Genomic DNA, 19,641 nt, shown 5'->3' on the forward strand with positions numbered 1-19,641 from the left:
AGAGATAGCTGGTGGGAAGCTGTTCTGTTGTACAAGGGGCTCAGCCTGTTGCTCTGTGATGACCCAGGCAGGTGGGAGGGGGGAGGCTGGAGGAAGGCTCAAGAGGGAGGGGCTATATGTACACATAAAACTGATCCATCTCGTGGAGCAGACACTAAAAATTTGCAAAGCATTATATTCCAATTAAGAAATAAATAAAAAGAAAAGGAAAGATTGTTGTTATTCAGTAGCTGTTGTGTTTGATTCTTTGTGACCCCGTGCAACTGTAGCATACTAGGCTCCTCTGTCCTCCACTGTAAGTTTGCTCAAATTCATAACCATTGAGTCGGTGATGCTATCTAACCGTCTCATCCTCTGCTGCCCTCTTCTCCTTCTGCCTTCAGTCTTTCTGAGCATGAGGGTATTTTCAAATGAGCCAGCTCTTCGCATCAGGTGGCCAAAGTGTTGGAGCTTCAGCTTCACCAACAGTCCTTCCAATGAATATTCATGGTTGATTTCCTTTAGGATTGACAGCTTTGATCTGCTTGCTGACTCGGGACTCTCAGGACTCTTCTCCAGCACCACAGTTCAAAAGTGTCAATTCTTCAGCCCTCAGTCTTCTTTTTGGTCCAACTCTAACATCTGTACATGACTACTGGAAAAGGCATAGTTTCCACTCTCTAGATTTGTCATAGGTTTCCTTCCAAGGAGCAAGTGCCTTTTAATTTCATGGCTGCGGTCACCATCCTCAGTGATTTTAGAGCACAAGAAAATAAAGTCTCACTGCTTCCACTTTTCCTCTTTCTATTTGCCATGAAGTAAACAAGGAGATCCAACCAGTCCATTCTAGAGGAGATCAATCCTGGGTGTTCATTGGAGGGACTGACGCTAAAGCTGAAACTGCAATACTTTGGCCACCTCATGTGACGAGTTGACTCACTGGAAAAGACTCTGATGCTGGGAAAGGTTGGGGACGGGAGGAGAAGGGGACAGAGAATGAGATGACTGGATGGCATCACCGACTCTATGGACATGAGTTGGTGATGGACAGGGAGGCCTGATGTACTGTGATTCATGGGGTTGCGGAGAGTCGGACATGACTGAGCGACTGAACTGAACTGAACTGAAAGAGACTAGATGCTATGACCTTCGTTTCTTGATGGTTCACTTTTAAGCCAGCCTTTTCACTCTCCTCTTGCACCTTCATCAAGAGGCTCTTTAGTTCCTCTACTTTCTGTCATTAGAGTGGTGATAAGCAAAGATATGAGTTGTTTTACATCCCTCTTTGCTAGTCATGCTTCTGACTTATAAATAGGATTCAGGGAATTTTCCTTTTGGTGGAGTGTTAGGAAGATAACATATTTTTTGCTCAATAATAAAACTTACAAATAGTGATGAAGCTTAAACAGAAATATCATTAGAGGAAAATGTATCTATCATATCATGAACATTATAATAATGACATTGTTTTGTGTTTTCTGAAACTTCAAGCTTGCAGTTAAGAGCACTTCAGTAAATAATATTCAACTTCCAACTCAGAAGACTGCTTTCTCAGATTGCTTCTAGTGGGTCTCTGATAACTTGAGGATCAAGCAATCTTAGACTTTTGTAAGCCGGGTTCATAGATATTTCTTTGTTAATATATAGTGAAAGTCACTTGGTCGTGTCTGACTCTTTGCGACCTCATGAACTGGGGCCTGCCAGGCTCCTCTGTCCATGAATTACTGGAGACATTTGGGAGGTCCCAATTACTGAACTTTCACACAGTTTAAATTGTAAGCCACTGCTAGAGTTACTTCCTTCTATCTCAGCTTGCAACTTGGCTGTTCCGTGTCTGACTCAACCTCTTTTAGTGCCTTGCTGAAAGGGGTAACCAACATATTTATCCAAGAGCAATAAGCTATTATGTGTAGAATATGACTCTCAGATTATTATAGACCACAGTTTTAGCAGGTGCTATCCCGTGGCCATGTATGGATGTGAGAGTTGGACTGTGAAGAAAGCTGAGCACGGAAGAATTGATGCTTTTGAACTGTGGTGCAGGAGAAGACTCTTGAGAGTCCCTTGGACTGCAAGGGGATCCAACCAGTCCATTCTAAAGGAGATCAATCCTGGGTGTTCATTGGAAGAACTGGTGCTAAAGCTGAAACTGCAATACTTTGGCCACCTCATGCGACGAGTTGACTCACTGGAAAAGACTGATGCTGGGAAAGGTTGGGGGCAGGAGGAGAAGGGGACGACAGAGAATGAGATGGCTGGATGGCATCACCGACTCTATGGACATGAGTTTGAGTGAACTCTGGGAGTTGTTGATGGACAGTGAGGCCTGGCGTGCTGTGATTCATGGGGTCGCAAGGAGTCGGACACGACTGAGCGACTGAACTGAACTGATCCTGTATCATGCCAGGAGTCACCAGCTTTCCAGGCAGCTGTATCTATTTTCTCATTTTCCATCATCTAACTTAGCATAAATGCATATATTTTTGTGTAGCTTCTCACATCTGTTAACCAATTTATTTAGCAGTTGGGGGATAGGCTAAGCTTCCACGGAAAGGAGACTTTAAAATACAGTGGGTCACAGGGAGCTCAGCTGGGTGCTGTGATGACCCAGGGGTGTGGAATGGGTGGGCGGGTGCAAGGGAGGTTCAAGAGGGAGGAGATATGTGTGTACTTATAGCTGATTCACCTTGTTGTAGAGCAGAAGCTACCACAACATTGTAAAGCAAGTATCCTCCGATTAAAACTTTTAAAAAATTCAGTGGGCCAGTCAAACAAGCTGGAAGTTTCTTTCTTTTTCCTATAGGAATATACTTGACCCACTCATATGCTGTTTAAGAAAACTAACTCAGATGATCAAATCCAGCTATACTTGGGTTTGGAAACTTGGACATGTTCTAGCTGAGCATCCGTGTCCCCAAGTAAAACTTATAGGATTTGATTAGGAAAAGAGAGAAGGGAAGACAGAACCCAGGGACAGTGAGTTGTCTCTGCCGTAAAAGGTCCCGCGTTCTATCTGTCCATGTTTTCCTCCAGTTTAGCCATCCTATTTCCTGCATTCTTGAGCTTGGAGGAAAACTTTCATAACTACATATTGCTGTAGTTTTAACATTACTTCAAATAATTACAATGTACACATGATTTGGTAAATGTCAATAATTTGATTGCAACATTCAGTCCTTTAATAGAGTTAACTAAAGTATAATTCCAAACAATTTCAAGTTTCTTCTATGCACCTCAACTTGACAATATTGAGCAAAATAGATGATTATGGATAATTAATAAAGGTTGGCAGAATACTTTCAGGCTCGGGAAAGTCAAATCATGGCAATAGTATTTCATTTAATAAGCTCATTTTCTGTTTGATAGATAGGGGGCCTTTTTCACTCCACAAATAGGTGTGTATAGTGTATATCTACTTACAGACTCATAGAGAAACTATGTGCAAATGACTTTTAAAAAATGCATTTTATTTCCTAAAGTATCAACTTAATTGGTGGGTTTAGTTACCAAATGCGTTCCTTTATAAATGAAATTACCTCATTATTGACCAGAGATGCATTAATGCATCTTCTGTTACCTGAATATTGTTGACCAGAGATGTTTCAGTTTCACTTAGGTAACAAATTGCTTGCCATGGGCATTAATTTCTACGAAAATCCCCCAGTCAGCAACGTGTCACCAGTCTTTGGATGCGTTCTCCTTAATGGGAAACTTTGCTTGTATCTCAAATGCAGGAAGAACATTCTCCGTTTCCTAGATGCCGAACGGGACGTCTCCGTGGTCAAGAGCAGCTTCAAGCCTGGTGACGTCATTCACTATGTGCTGGACAGACGTCGGACACTAAACATTTCTCAGGATCTGCACAGCCTCCTACCTGAAGTTTCACCAATGAAAAACCGCAGATTTAAGACCTGCGCAGTTGTTGGAAACTCTGGCATCCTGCTAGATAGTGCGTGTGGAAAAGAGATCGACAGTCACAACTTCGTAATAAGGTGAGTCTTCTTCTTTTCCTAAAATGTGTGATTTCTTCAAAGACCTTTTACTTAGGACTAGAACCCTGGCAGAAATACGTAAATCTAATATTAATACTAAGAACTACTAAAAGCTGAACCTAGCATTCATCTACAGTATCTTTATCTGTGTAGTATCCAAATTTACTTACCCTGAAATGTCAAGTTAAAATTATTTTATCATTGAAAGCAAAGGTGATCTTTTAGCAATAAGATTCACACCAGCTTGTTTTTTTATTTTTCTGGCCAACTGATAATTTTATTACATATAATACACAGAAAAACTATTTGCTAATAGAAGTAATTACTTATTATAATTTAATTTATATAATTGTTTATTTCTATTACTAAATAGTTTTTCTGTGTATAATTTATAATATATTTATAATGATTCATTTTTATCGGTGAATTAATTCACTAATTGCATTTATAATCCATTTATATTCAATAAATTATTTTACTTATTCACAAAATTATGAACATTACTCTGCAATTATATAACAGATGTAACTTAATTTTACTGTTTTAATAACGATTATTTAGCATATTCTAGGAATATACTGTAGCATATTTTTGATACCTTGGGCCAAATTGATTTCATCATTCTTTATATGTGGTATTTGTGAATGTTAGTATATTTTGATTTTTTAGTTTTCTCGTGGAATTAAACATAGCTATTTGTTTTTCATTGATGTTCAACAGATATTTGATGAATCATGTGTTTGGTTAGCTTTTGATTAACTGAGAGAAAGACATCAGTAGATAGGATTGTAGTGACGACATAGATATTAATCAACATTTTTGATTCTCAGTTACTATTTTTAAATAGATTTGTTGGTTTATTTCTTCAGAAATACTTGCTAAATAAATGCAACATGTATATTACAATATGAAATACTGCAATATAAAGATAGATAGGAAGTATGCTGATTTGCCATGTTGACAAATAGCTTGAAGTCTTGAAGCTATGCGGGAGTCCTGCTTGTGGTAGTATAGATCTTGAAAAAAAATTTTATTGAACTATGGTATGCATGAGACAGGATGCTTGGGGCTGGTGCACTGGGATGAACCAGAGGGATGGGATGGGGAGGGAGGTGGGAAGGGGTTTAGGATGGGGAACACATGTACACCTGGGGCAGATTCATGTCAATGTATGGCAAAACCAATACAATTATGTAAAGTAATTAGCCTCCAATTAAAATAAATAAATTAATTAAAAATTTTTTAAAAATAAATATAATAAGTATTAATCATAAATAGGCCACATTTTTTTTTATAAAACAATAATAGCCATGAAAAATCATAAGAGAACACTCAGGGAATACAATTCATAACAACAAATATTACTATGAACATTTTGTATAACTATCTTACTTTGCTCAGTCACATGCAGAGTTAGTGATTGATTTGACATCAGTTGACCCTTTAAAACCCTGAGCTTTAAAATCGATTGAAGTGAGAGGAAAACCCTATGAACATGTAGGTATACAAACAAAATTGTGTCCAGAGAGGAAATAAAAGTGTTTGATGAGGGAAAGATGGTGGAAATGGAAGCAATGAGCTTGACATTGAAGTCTGTATGAAGTATGGTTGGGAAGAAAAAGTAAGGATTCTAGAATTCCTGAAGAGATTTAAGTCAGAGCTCAGATAAAATGAGGAAGAAAAGATTTTAGAGTATAGAAGAAATTTCAGAAAGTAGGCAATTTGTAAGGATGATTAATACTGGAGGGATACAGGATTCGAAGGTGTCCTGTATCCTTATTAACAAGGACTGACTCCTTATTCCTACGTCTCTAAGCTTCAGCATTGAGATCTACATAACGCACTAGGTTCAACCTCACCTCTGACTCTGAAATTAAGATTGTAATGTCGGCTAACACCTCAACCAGAGCACATAATTATCTCTTCTTCTTTTTGTGGTGAGAATAATTAAGATCTTGTATTTTAGCAACTTTGGAGTGGATAATATGGTATTGTGACTAATCACTAGGTTGAATTAGATCTCCTGAACTTACGTGTTTGTTGCAGATCACTCACTAATGTTTGAGAGCTCCCCAGGTGGCACTGATGGTAAAAAACCCGCCTGCCGGTGCAGGAGACATAAGAGACATGGGTTCAATCCCTTGGTCGGAAAGATCCCCTAGGGGAAAAAATGGTAACCTACTCCATTATTCTTGCCTGGAGAGTCCCATGGACAGAGAAGCCTGGTGGTCCATGGGGTTGCAAAGATTTGGACATGACTGAGCTACTTAACACACGCTGATGTTTGAGCATTTGCAAATGTAGAGTGTTCTTAGGAACTGAACTTCAGAAGTTCTTTATACTTTTCTCAGCTATGATTATTTTAAAAGCTTATTAACAAGAACACAATAGTGGTCAATCCTTAGCATCCCTAAGTGTGTTAAGGTCTTACCAAGAAGTATAAAACACTGGAGATAAGCATTTCAATGAAGGCATAAGATTATTGCCATAATTACTTTTTTTTTTTTTTTTGCTCCCGTTTATACTAGTTTCTGAAACTAGCAGCTGGAATGTTCTACATTAAAATATGTACTAGGAAAGTGTCAGAGAAGGCAATGGTACCCCACTCCAGTACTCTTGCCTGGAAAATCCCATGGACGGAGGAGCCATGGGGTCACTAGGAGTCAGACATGACTGAGCAACTTCACTTTCACTTTTCACTTTCTTGCTTTGGAGAAGGAAATGGCAACCCACTCCAGTGTTCTTGCCTGGAGAATCCCAGGGACGGGGGTGCCTGGTGGGCTGGCGTCTATGGGGTCACACAGAGTTGGACACGACTGAAGCGACTTAGCAGCAGCAGCAGGAAAGCGTAGCCTATGGATGGGTTTCTGATTTTTCCAAGAAAAATTTCGGCAAGAGTACATTTAACATTAGAAACAGGTAATCCCTGCATCAAAACTTGTTTTTTTGGTCATTATATCTAGTTTGGAAACCCATTCCTTTGAGTCTCTTGGACACAAGAGACTTCAGTGACACATCGTTATACCAGACTCCACCCGGCCTAAAACTCTGATCTTCCCCAGGCATGTGGCTCATCATCTGTGTGTATCTTTCCCTTCCCCAGGTGTACGTGACCTTTTTTAGTGTACAAGTGTCTGTTCTACACTAGAACAGCAGAAAGGATTTTTGCTTTAAAACTCAATCGAAACCCTATTCCTTGAAACATTAATAGTTTCCCATCCAGGTCAAACTGGTAAAAGTCACAAATTTTTAACCATCTTTCAAGTTTCCCATCTTCTCAGAGCTATATAGTGTGTACGTGCATTTGCTTAGGTATATAGTTTTAATTGGTTGTTTGCCTGTATCGCCTATTGCTCCCAGTTTGTTTGTTTCTCTTCTTTTCTTGTTGATAGTAAGTTTGTTATGGGAGAGATAACTTATGTCTGCTCTCTTGCCGAGGACACTGTTAGTTCAGTGACCCCTCAAAGCTCAGATTCACCCAGGTCTTATGTTCAATTTGACCTCTGACATGAAGCAAAGCATTCTTTTTAGATAAAATATTCATTCAACATTAGATTTCAAACTTTATCTGTATTTTTTCTGAAAGTGCTTTAGAGAAATGCAATGCTGTCTTTGTTTATGATGTACAGAGTGCATCATCACACGCAAACAGGAATCCCTTGCTCCAAACAGTTGTCCTATTGGGAAGGAGAGCAAGGTGCATGGCATAATTGTCCTGTGAAGTGTATCGGTATTTGGGGAGAATGTTATTTTTAATGTCCCACAATATTTTTAAATAAGCTTCTGAAAACTGTTCATGTTATGTGTCTGCATATGTCGTGATAGCTGTACACAGAATTCACACACACACACATTGTCATGCATTTCTTCTCTTAGAAGAGATACTCCCTCAGGGGCTATTTGTATTAGAAGTTAATCAATTAAATTAAATTCTGGGTTTGCAGGGATATTACACAACATGGGAGTTTGATCAATATCAGGATGCTTAGAGGGGAAAAAAATGAGGGTCAGAAAAATCAAAGCCTTACTCTGATTCTCTAATTACTGACTAAATATTGAACTGATTTGTAAAATCTAGGTTTCACATGCACCTATAAAACAGAAAAATGGGCATAAGAGAAATATTTTTATTTCTTAATGAAAATGCCTAAAATCATGATTCAAATATTAGCATTATGTCCATATGTGCTGCCCTTTAGACCACTAAGCTGTAATTCCTCAATCGGTGAGTGCCATGTTGCAAGAAAGAGGCCAGGACAGAGTGCAAGTGGTCAGTCACTCACTCAAACTGAAAATATCTTGCTTTTCTGGACTTGAAATCCTGTCTGATAGGGAAAGTTCATGAAGGATGATAAAGTTCTTGTGGTGTTAAAGATCTTGTCATATAGCTCCAGATAAGCAAAAATTCAATTTAATCTGGCACCAATGTGTCAGATATAAACCTTCTCTCACCTCGTGAGCATTAGAAACATTGTCCTATTGATACTAAATTCTATATTTTTATATCTGGATGGTCTGACATGCTAAATATTGGAAAGAGAGAGAGAGAAAATCAATGCTTCAAAGGAAGACTATTGCCCAACCTAGAGTCCAAGATTTCAAGCAGAATTCATTGTCTGTGATATTGGATGAAGTTGTATACCTTTCTGTACTTTAGTTTTCTAATTTAGAAACTGATATTATTGTGTGAACTATTTCTCTATTCCTGGAGTGTTACAATTTACCTACTCACAGAACCCAGAGTGATAGAATTGTCTCTGCACAATGTCAGTGCTAAATTTAGCCTACATACTCATCTAAAGGTATGCTGTAAAATTTCAAGAATTTAGAGTTTGGAAGACACTTGGGTCTTTTTTTTTTTTTTTTCCTTTGCTTTGTGTTAGGTATAAAGTTATTTCAACAGTTCATATCTTAGATTAAAGAATGTATCTCTTTAGTGGTCAAAGTTGAATTTTGCAAAATGATATTTAAAGTGCTTTCCAATTGTCCTGCAGTTTTTGGATGCTTTCTCACTTTTTGGATACTTTAGTCCCTTGTGTATTTACCAAAAAAAAAAGTACATTATAATATTTGTATTGCCTATAATCAAGAATTTCATAGACTTAACAAGAGTTTTCTTTTATTTTTTCTGCCCCTTTATTCTTTTAACTGAAGGATAATTGCTTTACAGAATTGTGTGGTTTTCTGTCATCCATCAGCAAGAATCAGCCATAGGTAGTTTCGCATCTCCTCCCTCAGGAACCTTCCTCCCGTCTCTCTCACCATCCCACCAAGAGTGGTTTTTTCTAATGGGAACCAGAAAAGTAAGGTATTTCCTAATACTAACGCTGAAAGGTGCTGAAAGACCATCTTCCCTGGTTCTTCTCTTCCCCCCATCGTGGTGTGGAAGCGATCGTGCATTCTTTACATTTTCTGGGCGTGTGCGGATGGTAGGAAGTCAAGCATCTGCCCGTGCTGGTTTTTCATAGAAGGACAGTGTCCAGCCTCATCTAAAGTAAACTGAGCGCCACAGTATGCTGTCTTTGATGCCATATGGGGGACGCTGAAGTGAAAGTCGCTCAGTTGTGTCTGACTCTTTGCAACCCCACGGACTATACAGTCCGTGTAATTCTCCAGGCCAGAATACTGGAGTGGGTAGCCTTCCAGGGAATCTTCCCAACCCAGGGGTCGAACCCAGGTCTCCCGCTTTGCAGGCGGATTCTTTACCAGCTGAGCCATGAAGGAAGCCCGGAGGGCGTGAGGGAGGAGTTAATAACAGTATAGTTTGCAGCTGACACTTTTTGACCATCAGCTGCCACTCCTCTGTCTCCACGCTGTGCTTAAACAGAGGTACTAGAAGCAATGTGTAAGACATGGTTATGGGACATGGTTAACTAAGAGCTGCGAACCCTTCGTGGTGGTGTTCCGGCTGCCTGGGGCTTCACTTAATTTTGTTTATTGCCTTCTCTCTTTCCACCTTTCATTTATCCCTTCCGTCCTGTCCCTGGCTTCCTCCTCGGATGGAGAACTTTGCTCATTTTTCCTTTGTTAATCATTGTTTTCAACTCCTGCCGTGTTTGACAAGTTCCTTTCTAATTTCCTTTTCATTAATGTTTATTTCCTAAAGACACAGGAACAGCAAGGAAAGATCACTTAAAATATCCCTTTAAATGTATACATATTTATATAAATGAATCTCTGTCATTCAGATTGAGATTCTGAACCATCAGCATGGACATCACTTGGAAGCTTGTTGGAAATACAGAATGTCAAAACTTGCAAAAGACCTGCTAAGTCGGAATGTGCATTTGATCAGCGTGCCTTGGTGCTTCTTTCGTGCATTAAGGTTTGCCATGTACTAGAATTCCCAGTATGGCTACACAGCATGCTCTAGAGAAGCTGGGACTTTCCAGTATATCTGATTTATGTAGCCTGTATCTTCAAGAATCTAGCACCAAATTTGACACATTGAGGCATGTGCTGTTTATTGAATGAACTAATCAATGTAGGATTTGAGAAATTTTTGGTTTGTATTCATGTTTTATTGTATTAAATTTATACACTACTGAATTTCAAAATTAATATATAAGAAGAGTCATGTATAAGGTTATTTATGGTTATTTAAACCTTTGCAATTAAAAAGAAAATATAGAAATATGAGTAGTATAATGAAATATACTAGATGTTGGGAATCAGAAAAGCTGGGCTTCTGACAATTACTAGATTCATTATGTTGTACACCTGAAGCTAATATAATATTGTATATCAACTATAATTTAATAAAAAAAATAAAATGGAAAAAAAAGCCTGAAAATGTGATATTGCACAATTACCTTAATTTCTAAACATTATTATTTCCAGTGTCCAGTGATGATGATAATAATAGACCTATAATTTCAAAGTGATTTTCCAAGTATCAGATGGGAAATATAATAAAGAAATGTATAAACTGTAAATCTAAACTAATGATGAATTAAATGTCATAGTTGAAAGTTAAATTTGTTACTGCATTTTCTAATAGCCATGACCATTGACTGGAAATGCAAATTCTCTCTGTCTTACGTAAACAAGAAGTCAGACCTTCCCCAAATTTGTCAACTTTATCAAATATGTCTATAGTTGATACTGAATAACATTTTAGATAATATGAGGACACAGAAACACTACTCGAGAGTGTCTTTAAAATCTGTGTATACAATTAGAAATAATTGTAGTGAAGAGATGTATTTCTTCAGGAAACCAAAGTATAAGATAAAAATGTCTTACTTTATGATGATCTGCTTCCTAAGAGAAGGGATGCGATGTTTCACAAAATGAAAAGATGGAAGGGCTGACTTCCATTGACTGATCCCAATGCGTTTTTATAACTCAATCAGTGTTTCCTTCTCCACTGGCAGATAATTTATGGGAAACTTTAAATCTTTCTCTTTGACCTTCTATAAATGCTAACTCTTTTATAGCAAAATAGAATCTTTTCTGGGAGAAAAAATTATGCTTGCTTTTCCATGTGTTCACAGAAATGGCCTTATTTATTTTTCCCTTCACTCTCACTGAGAATGTTTGTCATTAACTCAAGTGTTTTAACTACAAACAACTAATTTTTGGTAGTGAGTCTGGTACAGGCATTAGAAAGATTTTTTTTTAATTCTTATTAAGATAACCTCATTATATTTTAGAAATAGCAACATTGATTGTTCAGTATGTTATTCATATTTTTGATCTATGAAATTTTATAGTTTTCAAGAAACTACCATTGTTATTTCTATTGATTTAACCATAAAATTCATATTCTAGGTAGAAATCAGAATTTCTATTCAATTCTAATTAGTTATGGTTTTTAAAACTAACTTAAAACTAAATATGGAATTTTTGTGGATTGTGATGTGAGTTGGGCTTCACTGGTGGCTCAGTTGGTAAAGAATCCACCTGCAATGTAGGAGACCTGCGTTCGATCCCTGGGTTGGGAAGATCCCCTGGAGGAGGGCATTGCAACCCTCTTCAGTATTTTTCTCTGGAGAGTCCGCATGGACAGAGGAGCCTGGTGGGCTATATAGTCCGTGGGATCACAGAGTCAGACATGATTAAGTGATTAATAAGCACATGTGATGTGAGATAAGACTCTTTCTTCCTTATAATCATGTGACTCCTTGGATGAAAAGATTTAATCCAGAAGAAAAAAAAAATTTAATGGAAGTAACGATGAATTGACAAGCTATTTAAAATTTTTTTCTTCTTTTTTAATTTTATTTAATTTTATTTTTTTACTTTTATTTATTTATTTTTTAATTTATTTATTTTAATTGGAGGCTAATTACTTTACATTATTGTATTGGTTTTTCCATACATTGACATGAATCTGCCCCGGGTGTACATGTGTTCCCCATCTTGAATGCCCCTCCCACCTCCCTCCCGATCCCATCCCTCTGGTTCATCCCACTACACCAGCCCCGAGCAGTTTTAAAATGCTTATCTCATTTTCTAAAAATGCAGTATTAAATACAGTTTCAACAAGGATATTTAAAATTCTTAATATTCAGCATAAAGTTATGTTGATATTGGCACTCGTATGAAATGCTTTTAAAAATGAAAACTGATACAACTTTCCCAAAACTCAGGTTGACAATGTCCTCCAAGCCTTAAAAATAGTAGATTGCTTTATTTACCATTTCCAGTTCTAGGAATCTATCCAAATGTGAACATCTATCTAAGTATAAACGCATTTTATAACACAGAGCAAGAGAAGATGAGTAAATCACTGTACCCGTGGATGGTACGTCATTGAGCACACGGAAAAGAGGGACCTCAGGCAGAGATGAGCAAGCACAAAGCCAGTTGCTTTCAATGTCTTAGGAGAGGGCCGTGTTTGGGACTCCCCTGCTATTAGGTCCTTAATGAGGGATGCTGTGGAAGGGGAAATGGCAGGTGTGCTGGCCTTAAGTCATGAAGGATTGTTTCACATGAGGGTTTCACATGATGTCCTATAGTCCAAAAGACGGCCTTGCAGTTTGTTGGTTCGTTTGTTCTTTTTGGGGTTTTGTTCTTCCTACTGTAAGCAGGAGAGAAATATAGAGGTAAAGAAGCATGAGCATATTTGCAAATGAAAAGACCATGATAAAGAATAAATCAAAGATAAGAAAGAGAAAGAGCACTCAATAAGATACTAGAGGAGGTAAATGTGATGAATTACACATCACAGGACAGAGTAAGATGATAGACTTCGATGGGAAGAGTCATACTAATGTAAAATATGGTAGAAATCATCCTTCCCTCACACCAGAGAAGCACTAGCAAATGGACAGTTGACCGTTTCATAGATCTTCAAAATATAGCTTCAGGTGTGGGGTTGAAGCATTTGTTACCTGCCTATTAACTTTCCAAAAACTGAGATCATGGCAAATTGTCCCATCACTTCATGGCAAATAGATGGAGGAAAAAGTAGAAGCAGTGACAGATTTTATTTTCCTGGACTCCAAAACCACTGCAGATGGTGACTGCAGCCATGAAATTTAATGACGCTTGCCCCTTGGAAGAAAAGCTATGTCCAACCTGACAGCATATTAAAAAGCAAAGACATCACTTTGCCAACAAAGGTCCACATAGTCCAAGCTATAGTTTTTCCACTAGTCATGTACAGATGTGAGAGTTGAACAATAAAGAAGGGCTCAGCACCAAAGAATTGATGCTCTGAATTGTGGTGTTGGAGAAGATTCTTGAGAGTCCCTTGGACAGCAAGGAGATCAAACCCGTCAATCCTAAAGGAAATTGACTCTGATTGATGCTAAAGCTGAAACTCCAATACTTTGGTCACCTCATGAGACGAGTTGACTCACTGGAAAAGACTCTGATGCTGGGAAAGGTTGGGGGCGGGAGGAGAAGGGGACGACGGAGAATGAGATGGCTGGATGGCATCACCGACTCTGTGGACATGAGTTTGAGTGTACTCCGGGAGTTGGTGATGGACAGGGAGGCCTGGCGTGCTGTGATTCATGGGGTCGCGGAGAGTCGGACACGACTGAGCGACTGAACTGAACTGAACTAAACTCATTTGAAGGACTGATGTTGAACTGAAGCTCCAATACTTTGGCCACCTGATGCGAAGAACCGATTCATTCGAAAAGACCTTGATGCCGGGAATGATTGAAGGCAAAAGGAGAAGATGGCAAGAGAGGATGAGAAAATACTGAAAATAGTCTAAATATGGAGATAATGAGGGGCAAAGTAAGAGAGTGACAGTGGGGATGCATGGTGGAAGGCAGTTTAAGAAAATCAAAGAATATATGAATTGTATAATTTATGACTCAATGGACGTGAATTTGAGCAAACTCCAGGAGACAGTCAAGGACAGAGGAGCCTGGCCTGTTGCTGTCCCTGGGGTCACAAGGAGTCCAATATGACTTAGAGATGAACAACAACAAATAATTCATGGAAAGGGCAAGTAATAGCGTGAATATGCCATGTTTTAAGATGTAACATATTTTTGGATGGCAGAAAATGGATCTTCAATAACCCAAATTGGTTTCCATTGGTTCCTCTGAGAAAGTTAGGCTTAGGTTCAGTTCAGTTCAGTCACTCAGTCGTGTCTGACTTTTTACGGCCCCATGGACCGCAGCACACCAGGCCTTCCTGTCCATCACCAACTCCAGGAGCTTGCTCAAACTCATGTCCATGGAGTCAGTGATGCCATCCAATCATCTCATCCTCTTTCGTCCCCTTCTCCTCCCACCCTGTCTTTCCCAACATCAGGGTCTTTTCTAATGAGACTTAGGTTCCGTTCCGTCGCTCAGTCATGTCCGACTCTATGAGACCCCGTGGACGGTAGCCCACTAGGCTTCTCCGTCTATGGGATTCTCCAGGCAAGAATACTGGAGTGGGTTACCGTTTCCTTCTCCAGGGAATCTTCCCGACCCAGGGATCGAACCCGGGTCTCCCTCATTGGAGGCAGACGCTTTAACCTCTGAGCCACCAGGGATAACATACCACATTTTCTCATAGATCAGAGAGTCTAAATGACTTTCCTGAGTGTACACAGTAAGTTGAAGAAGGAAACAGTAGAACTTTTCCTCTCATGCTCAGAGTCTAATACTTGATTTTTAAATGATTGGAAACGCTTGTCTTTTTAAATAATTGTTTATTTTCTGGCTGCACAAGCCTTAGTTGTGGCACGTGGGGTCTTCAGTCTTCACTGCAGCATGCAGGTCTTTAAATTACAGCCTGCAGACCCTTAGTTGTGGCATGTGGCATCTAGTTTGCCGACCAAGGTTTGACCCCAGACCCCCCTGCCCTGGGAGCACAGTCTTAGCCACTGGACCACCAGTAAGTCCCTGAAAACATTTATCTTTTTAAATTAGAAATAATAGTGTTGCACGAGAATGTGAAGTTTTTTTTATTGCATGTTTATTCTGAAATGTGGAGACCAGTGAGAAATTATCTTAATTAGGGTATATTTCAAATTTTGATGGCTTAACATGTAAAGCAGAAGAGGGAAGGCCAATTTTAATGTCTGACATTTCCACGAGGTACCAGCAATTCTTCAAAGGCTGGGTTAACAAAACAAATTGAACAACAAATAAAATCACACACACAAAAGCTGTGTAAATGGTAACTATATATGGCAATCATTTTGAAATATGTACAAGTATAAAATAACCATGTGTACCTTAAACATATGCAATGTTATATGTCAATTTTGTCTCACAAATGCTACAAAAAAGCAAAAAATCTTAAATAAACACCAAACCAACCTTATAATGTTTAGCATTTTCTCCAGTTGTCTGTGGATCATCCAATGAGAATTCTTTTCTTCTACTAAGCACTTGCTGTGTGCCAAAAATATGTCAAAATATTCTAGAGACAGATAATAGAGCAGGAGACTCATGACCTTTTCTCTCAGATAATCAAATGTGATAAACCCTTAAATAAGATAAATCTGGTTTCAAGTTCCATCTTTTCCATCCAATTTATTTTCAGTCTTAAGTGATTTATTTACTTCTCTAAACCCCAGTTTCTTTATATGTAATATGATGAAAATAATCTCTTCCCTTTTTCTGTGGGTATAGATAATATGTGTGAAATGGCCTAGAATAAATCCAAATACACATCGGCTATTCAATAAATGTGGATCTTCCTTCCTTTTGATGTATTAGGATTAACATAGCGGTGGTATGCTCATGGTGGTAAAATTATATCTGTGACCCAGGAACACAGAAGATGTAAATATTTGTGCTTAAGCGGTTGTTGTTGCTCAGCTGTACGTAGTCTCTCATGAAGTGCAGTTAAAATGATACTCATCAGAGAGTTCAAAAACTTGGATCCCCTGGCTGGCATTGCCTCTAAATATAGCTGTGTGCCTTTGAACAAATACTGTAAACCATTTGGGGCTTCAGTTTCCTAATATGCCAAAGCTAGCCGTTGAACTAGATGGACTCATAAATTCCTTTCTGGCTCTAAAAGTCTATGACTATCTTCTTATGATTCAATAGGCAACTTTGGAATAGAGCCTGTCAACTTGCATTGTGGTTTGAATTTTTTTCCTTCTGGTTGTCATGTCCTATGAATAAATTTCCTTCTCATCAATCAACTTGTATAAATAGCATTCTCTTCTTAATACTGTATATCCTCTAATCTGGCTTTCTGTTTCCTCTGGTCCAGGAGTATTGCCTTGTCTCGTGATGTATGCGAGCCAATGTTAAGACCTAAAATCATGGGAAGGGTTTTACTTCTCAGCCAAAGAAAAACAAGACTAAGTTTTTGTTCATTTCTTTTTAATTTTGATTGAAATATAGTCGATTTACAGTGCTGTGTTAATTTCAGGTGTATAGGGAAGTGATTCAACTTTACATACATAAACCATTCCCCTTTGATAACTATGTACTGGGCTTAGTTGCTCAGTCGTGTCTGACTCTTTTCTATTCCATGGACTGTAGCCCTTCATAAGCTTGTTATTTATGGATCAAGACTAAGTTTTAATGATTTATACAGATTATTCGAAGTGTGATGAGGTCAGGACCTTGGGAAGTCATCATATGTACAAAATACATGAAGAACTGGTGAATAAAAGTACTATCAAAAGAGAGGAATTGTATCACAGCAGTATCATTTAGTATAGTTTTGGGAAAGGACCCTGACATTTTTCTGGGAGATAAGACCTCCCACTTCTCATATATACTTCACTCAGTTCAGTTCAGTTCAGTCACTCAGTTGTGTCCAACTCTTTACCACCCCATGGACTGCAGGACGCCTGGCTTCCATGTCCATCACCAACTCCTGGAGTTTACTCAAACTCATGTCCGTCGAGTCACTGATGCCATCCAACCATCTCATCCTCTGTCGTCCCCTTCTCCTCCCACCTTCAGTCTTTCCCAACATCAGGGTCTTTTCCAATGAGTGAGTTTTTCGCATCAGGTGGCCAAAGTATTGGTGTTTCAACACTAGTCCTTCCAATGAATATTCAGTACTGATCTCCTTTAGGATGGACTGGTTGGATCTCCTTGCAGTTCAAGGAACTCTCAAGGGTCTTCTCCAACACCACAGTTCAAAAGCATCCATTCTTCTGCACTCAGCTTTCTTTATAGTCCAACTCTCACATCCATATATGACTACTGGAAAAACCATAGCTTTGACTAGACGAACCCTTGTTGGCAAAGTAATGTCTCTGCTTCTTAATATGCTGTCCAGGTTCGTCATAACTTTTCTTCCAAGGAGTAAGCGTCTTTTAATTTCATGGCTGCAGTCACCATCTGCAGTGATTTTGGAGCCCAGAAAACTAAAGTCAGCCACTGTTTCCCATCTATTTGCCATTAAGTGATGGGACCAGTTGCCATGATATTAGTTTTCCGAATGTTGATCTTTAAGCCAACTTTTTCACTCTCCTCTTTCAAGAGGCTGTTTAATTCTTCACTTTCTGGCATAAGGGTGCTGTCATCTGCATATCTGAGGTTATTGATATTTCTCCCGGCAATCTTGATTCCAGCTTGTGCTTCTTCCAGCCCAGCGTTCCTCATGATGTACTCTGCATATAAGTTAAATAAGCAGGGTGACAATATACAACCTTGACGTACTCCTTTCCCTGTTTGGAACCAGTCTGTTGTTCCATGTCCTGTTCTATGTGTTGTTTCTTGACCTGCATACAGATTTCTCAGGAGAAATCTGAAAACTCTTTCAGAATTTCCCATCTATTTCACTGGCATCCACCAAAATTCTTGGACCTACAGCTTGATTTATGCCATTAATGGAATCTTTTTTCAGAATATTAGAATTCAGTTTGGTACCACGTGTTTATAGTGACTCTCTTTGGGGAGACTTGCAAGTGTCCTATATTCGAAAAGTAATTTGCCTTCTGTTCTTATTAGTGTCTGTGTGTGTGCATGTTTCTCCATATAGTGAACACCGGTACCATTTTTAAATTGGAAATGGGAACAATTTAAACTTTGGAAATTATCTTAAAAACCTGAGGTATAGATAAGACGAGTGATAAACAGGGACTTAGGAGATTTGGGGTCATGTTACAGTTCTCTCCCTACCTGAGTGATCTGGAAATATTTTTTTTAAACAAACACATAAAACTACAACTTACAGATTTTGTAGTCTGTTGTTTTTAGTATTCTGTCTTTAGTGCCAAGTGTAGTGTGTGGGGGCGGGGCAAAAATGAATATGTATTTTAGACAATGAATATCATTTGGATGCAGTATTGTACAGTAAGTTTTGGATTCATCATGTTTTAGATACAAAGTTGGATTTAAATCCCAGCTCTGAAGGTTCGTAAACTGAAACTTTTTTCTTCATTTGTAGAATATGATTACTTACTTATACTTAATTATTTGGATGTACTGTAAGTTTGAATAACAGATATGTATAGTATCTGGCATAAGGTAACATATGATAGCTCTTATTATGTTTAGTGAATTATATAAATGATCAGACTGAACAATGTCAAGAGCATGGTGATCCTATAAAGAATTGACAAGGACTTTTCTATTGTGATTAATAATTCTTTAGAAAAGAAGTCCAGAGTTGTGGTCCACAATTATTTTGTAAGTACGGAAATCACGTTTGGCACAAATATATGTCTCCTAAATAACAAATAAGAAGCATTTACTTGAAGTTTTAAATGGAAGCAGTGACTCCATTAATTTATAGTCATATCAGCAAGTATTTCTTCATTCAACTAATAATTATCAAGCAGCCACTAGATGACAAGATCTGAAGGATTTCAGTCGGTATTCGGGATATAGGGATAAATTACATGGTCTATTCTGTTTGAAGTTCACAGTCTGATGGAGGAGACAGTCTGATGGAGAGAGGAATAACAAAATAGAACAGTAACAGTAATAATAACAGTAAAAATGGAACTAAGAACATAGCATTGCTGCCGGGTAGACAAAAGGGAATGCATTATAAAAATGAGTGAAACTGAGTTTTAAGGCTGTTCAACTTGGGACAGGAAACTAGCACCCCTTCCAGGAATGTTGTGTTTGTATGGATATTCTTGCCCCTACTCTTGGCATACACCGTCTCACCGAAGGATTGCATGGATACGCTTTTCATGCTTTTTAACTTCAGTGATTGAGATCGTTAATAACAATCCTCCTTACCTTTTAAACATATACATACACATGCCTTGTCCTTCAGTTTATGTTTTCAACTTTCTGAGGCATGATCTTCTGTATGTAACTTAAGGAAAGCTATTAACATT

The 19,641-nt window shown here is 38.4% G+C and overlaps 1 protein-coding gene across 1 annotated transcript in view; it reads left to right on the forward strand.

The window, feature by feature from the left end:
• Positions 1 to 19,641, forward strand: part of ST8SIA4 (ST8 alpha-N-acetyl-neuraminide alpha-2,8-sialyltransferase 4) — a 103,741-nt gene that overhangs the window by 15,118 nt on the left and 68,982 nt on the right. Inside the window, exon 3 of the mRNA XM_055429710.2 lies at positions 3,714 to 3,971. Within this exon, the coding sequence (XP_055285685.2) occupies positions 3,714 to 3,971 (258 nt within the window). The remainder of the gene's footprint in view (positions 1 to 3,713; positions 3,972 to 19,641) is intronic.

This window comes from Moschus berezovskii, chromosome 8 (genome assembly GCF_049115385.1).
Source record: "Moschus berezovskii isolate FMDL1 chromosome 8, NW_MosBer_1.0, whole genome shotgun sequence".
Taxonomy (NCBI): domain Eukaryota; kingdom Metazoa; phylum Chordata; class Mammalia; order Artiodactyla; family Moschidae; genus Moschus; species Moschus berezovskii.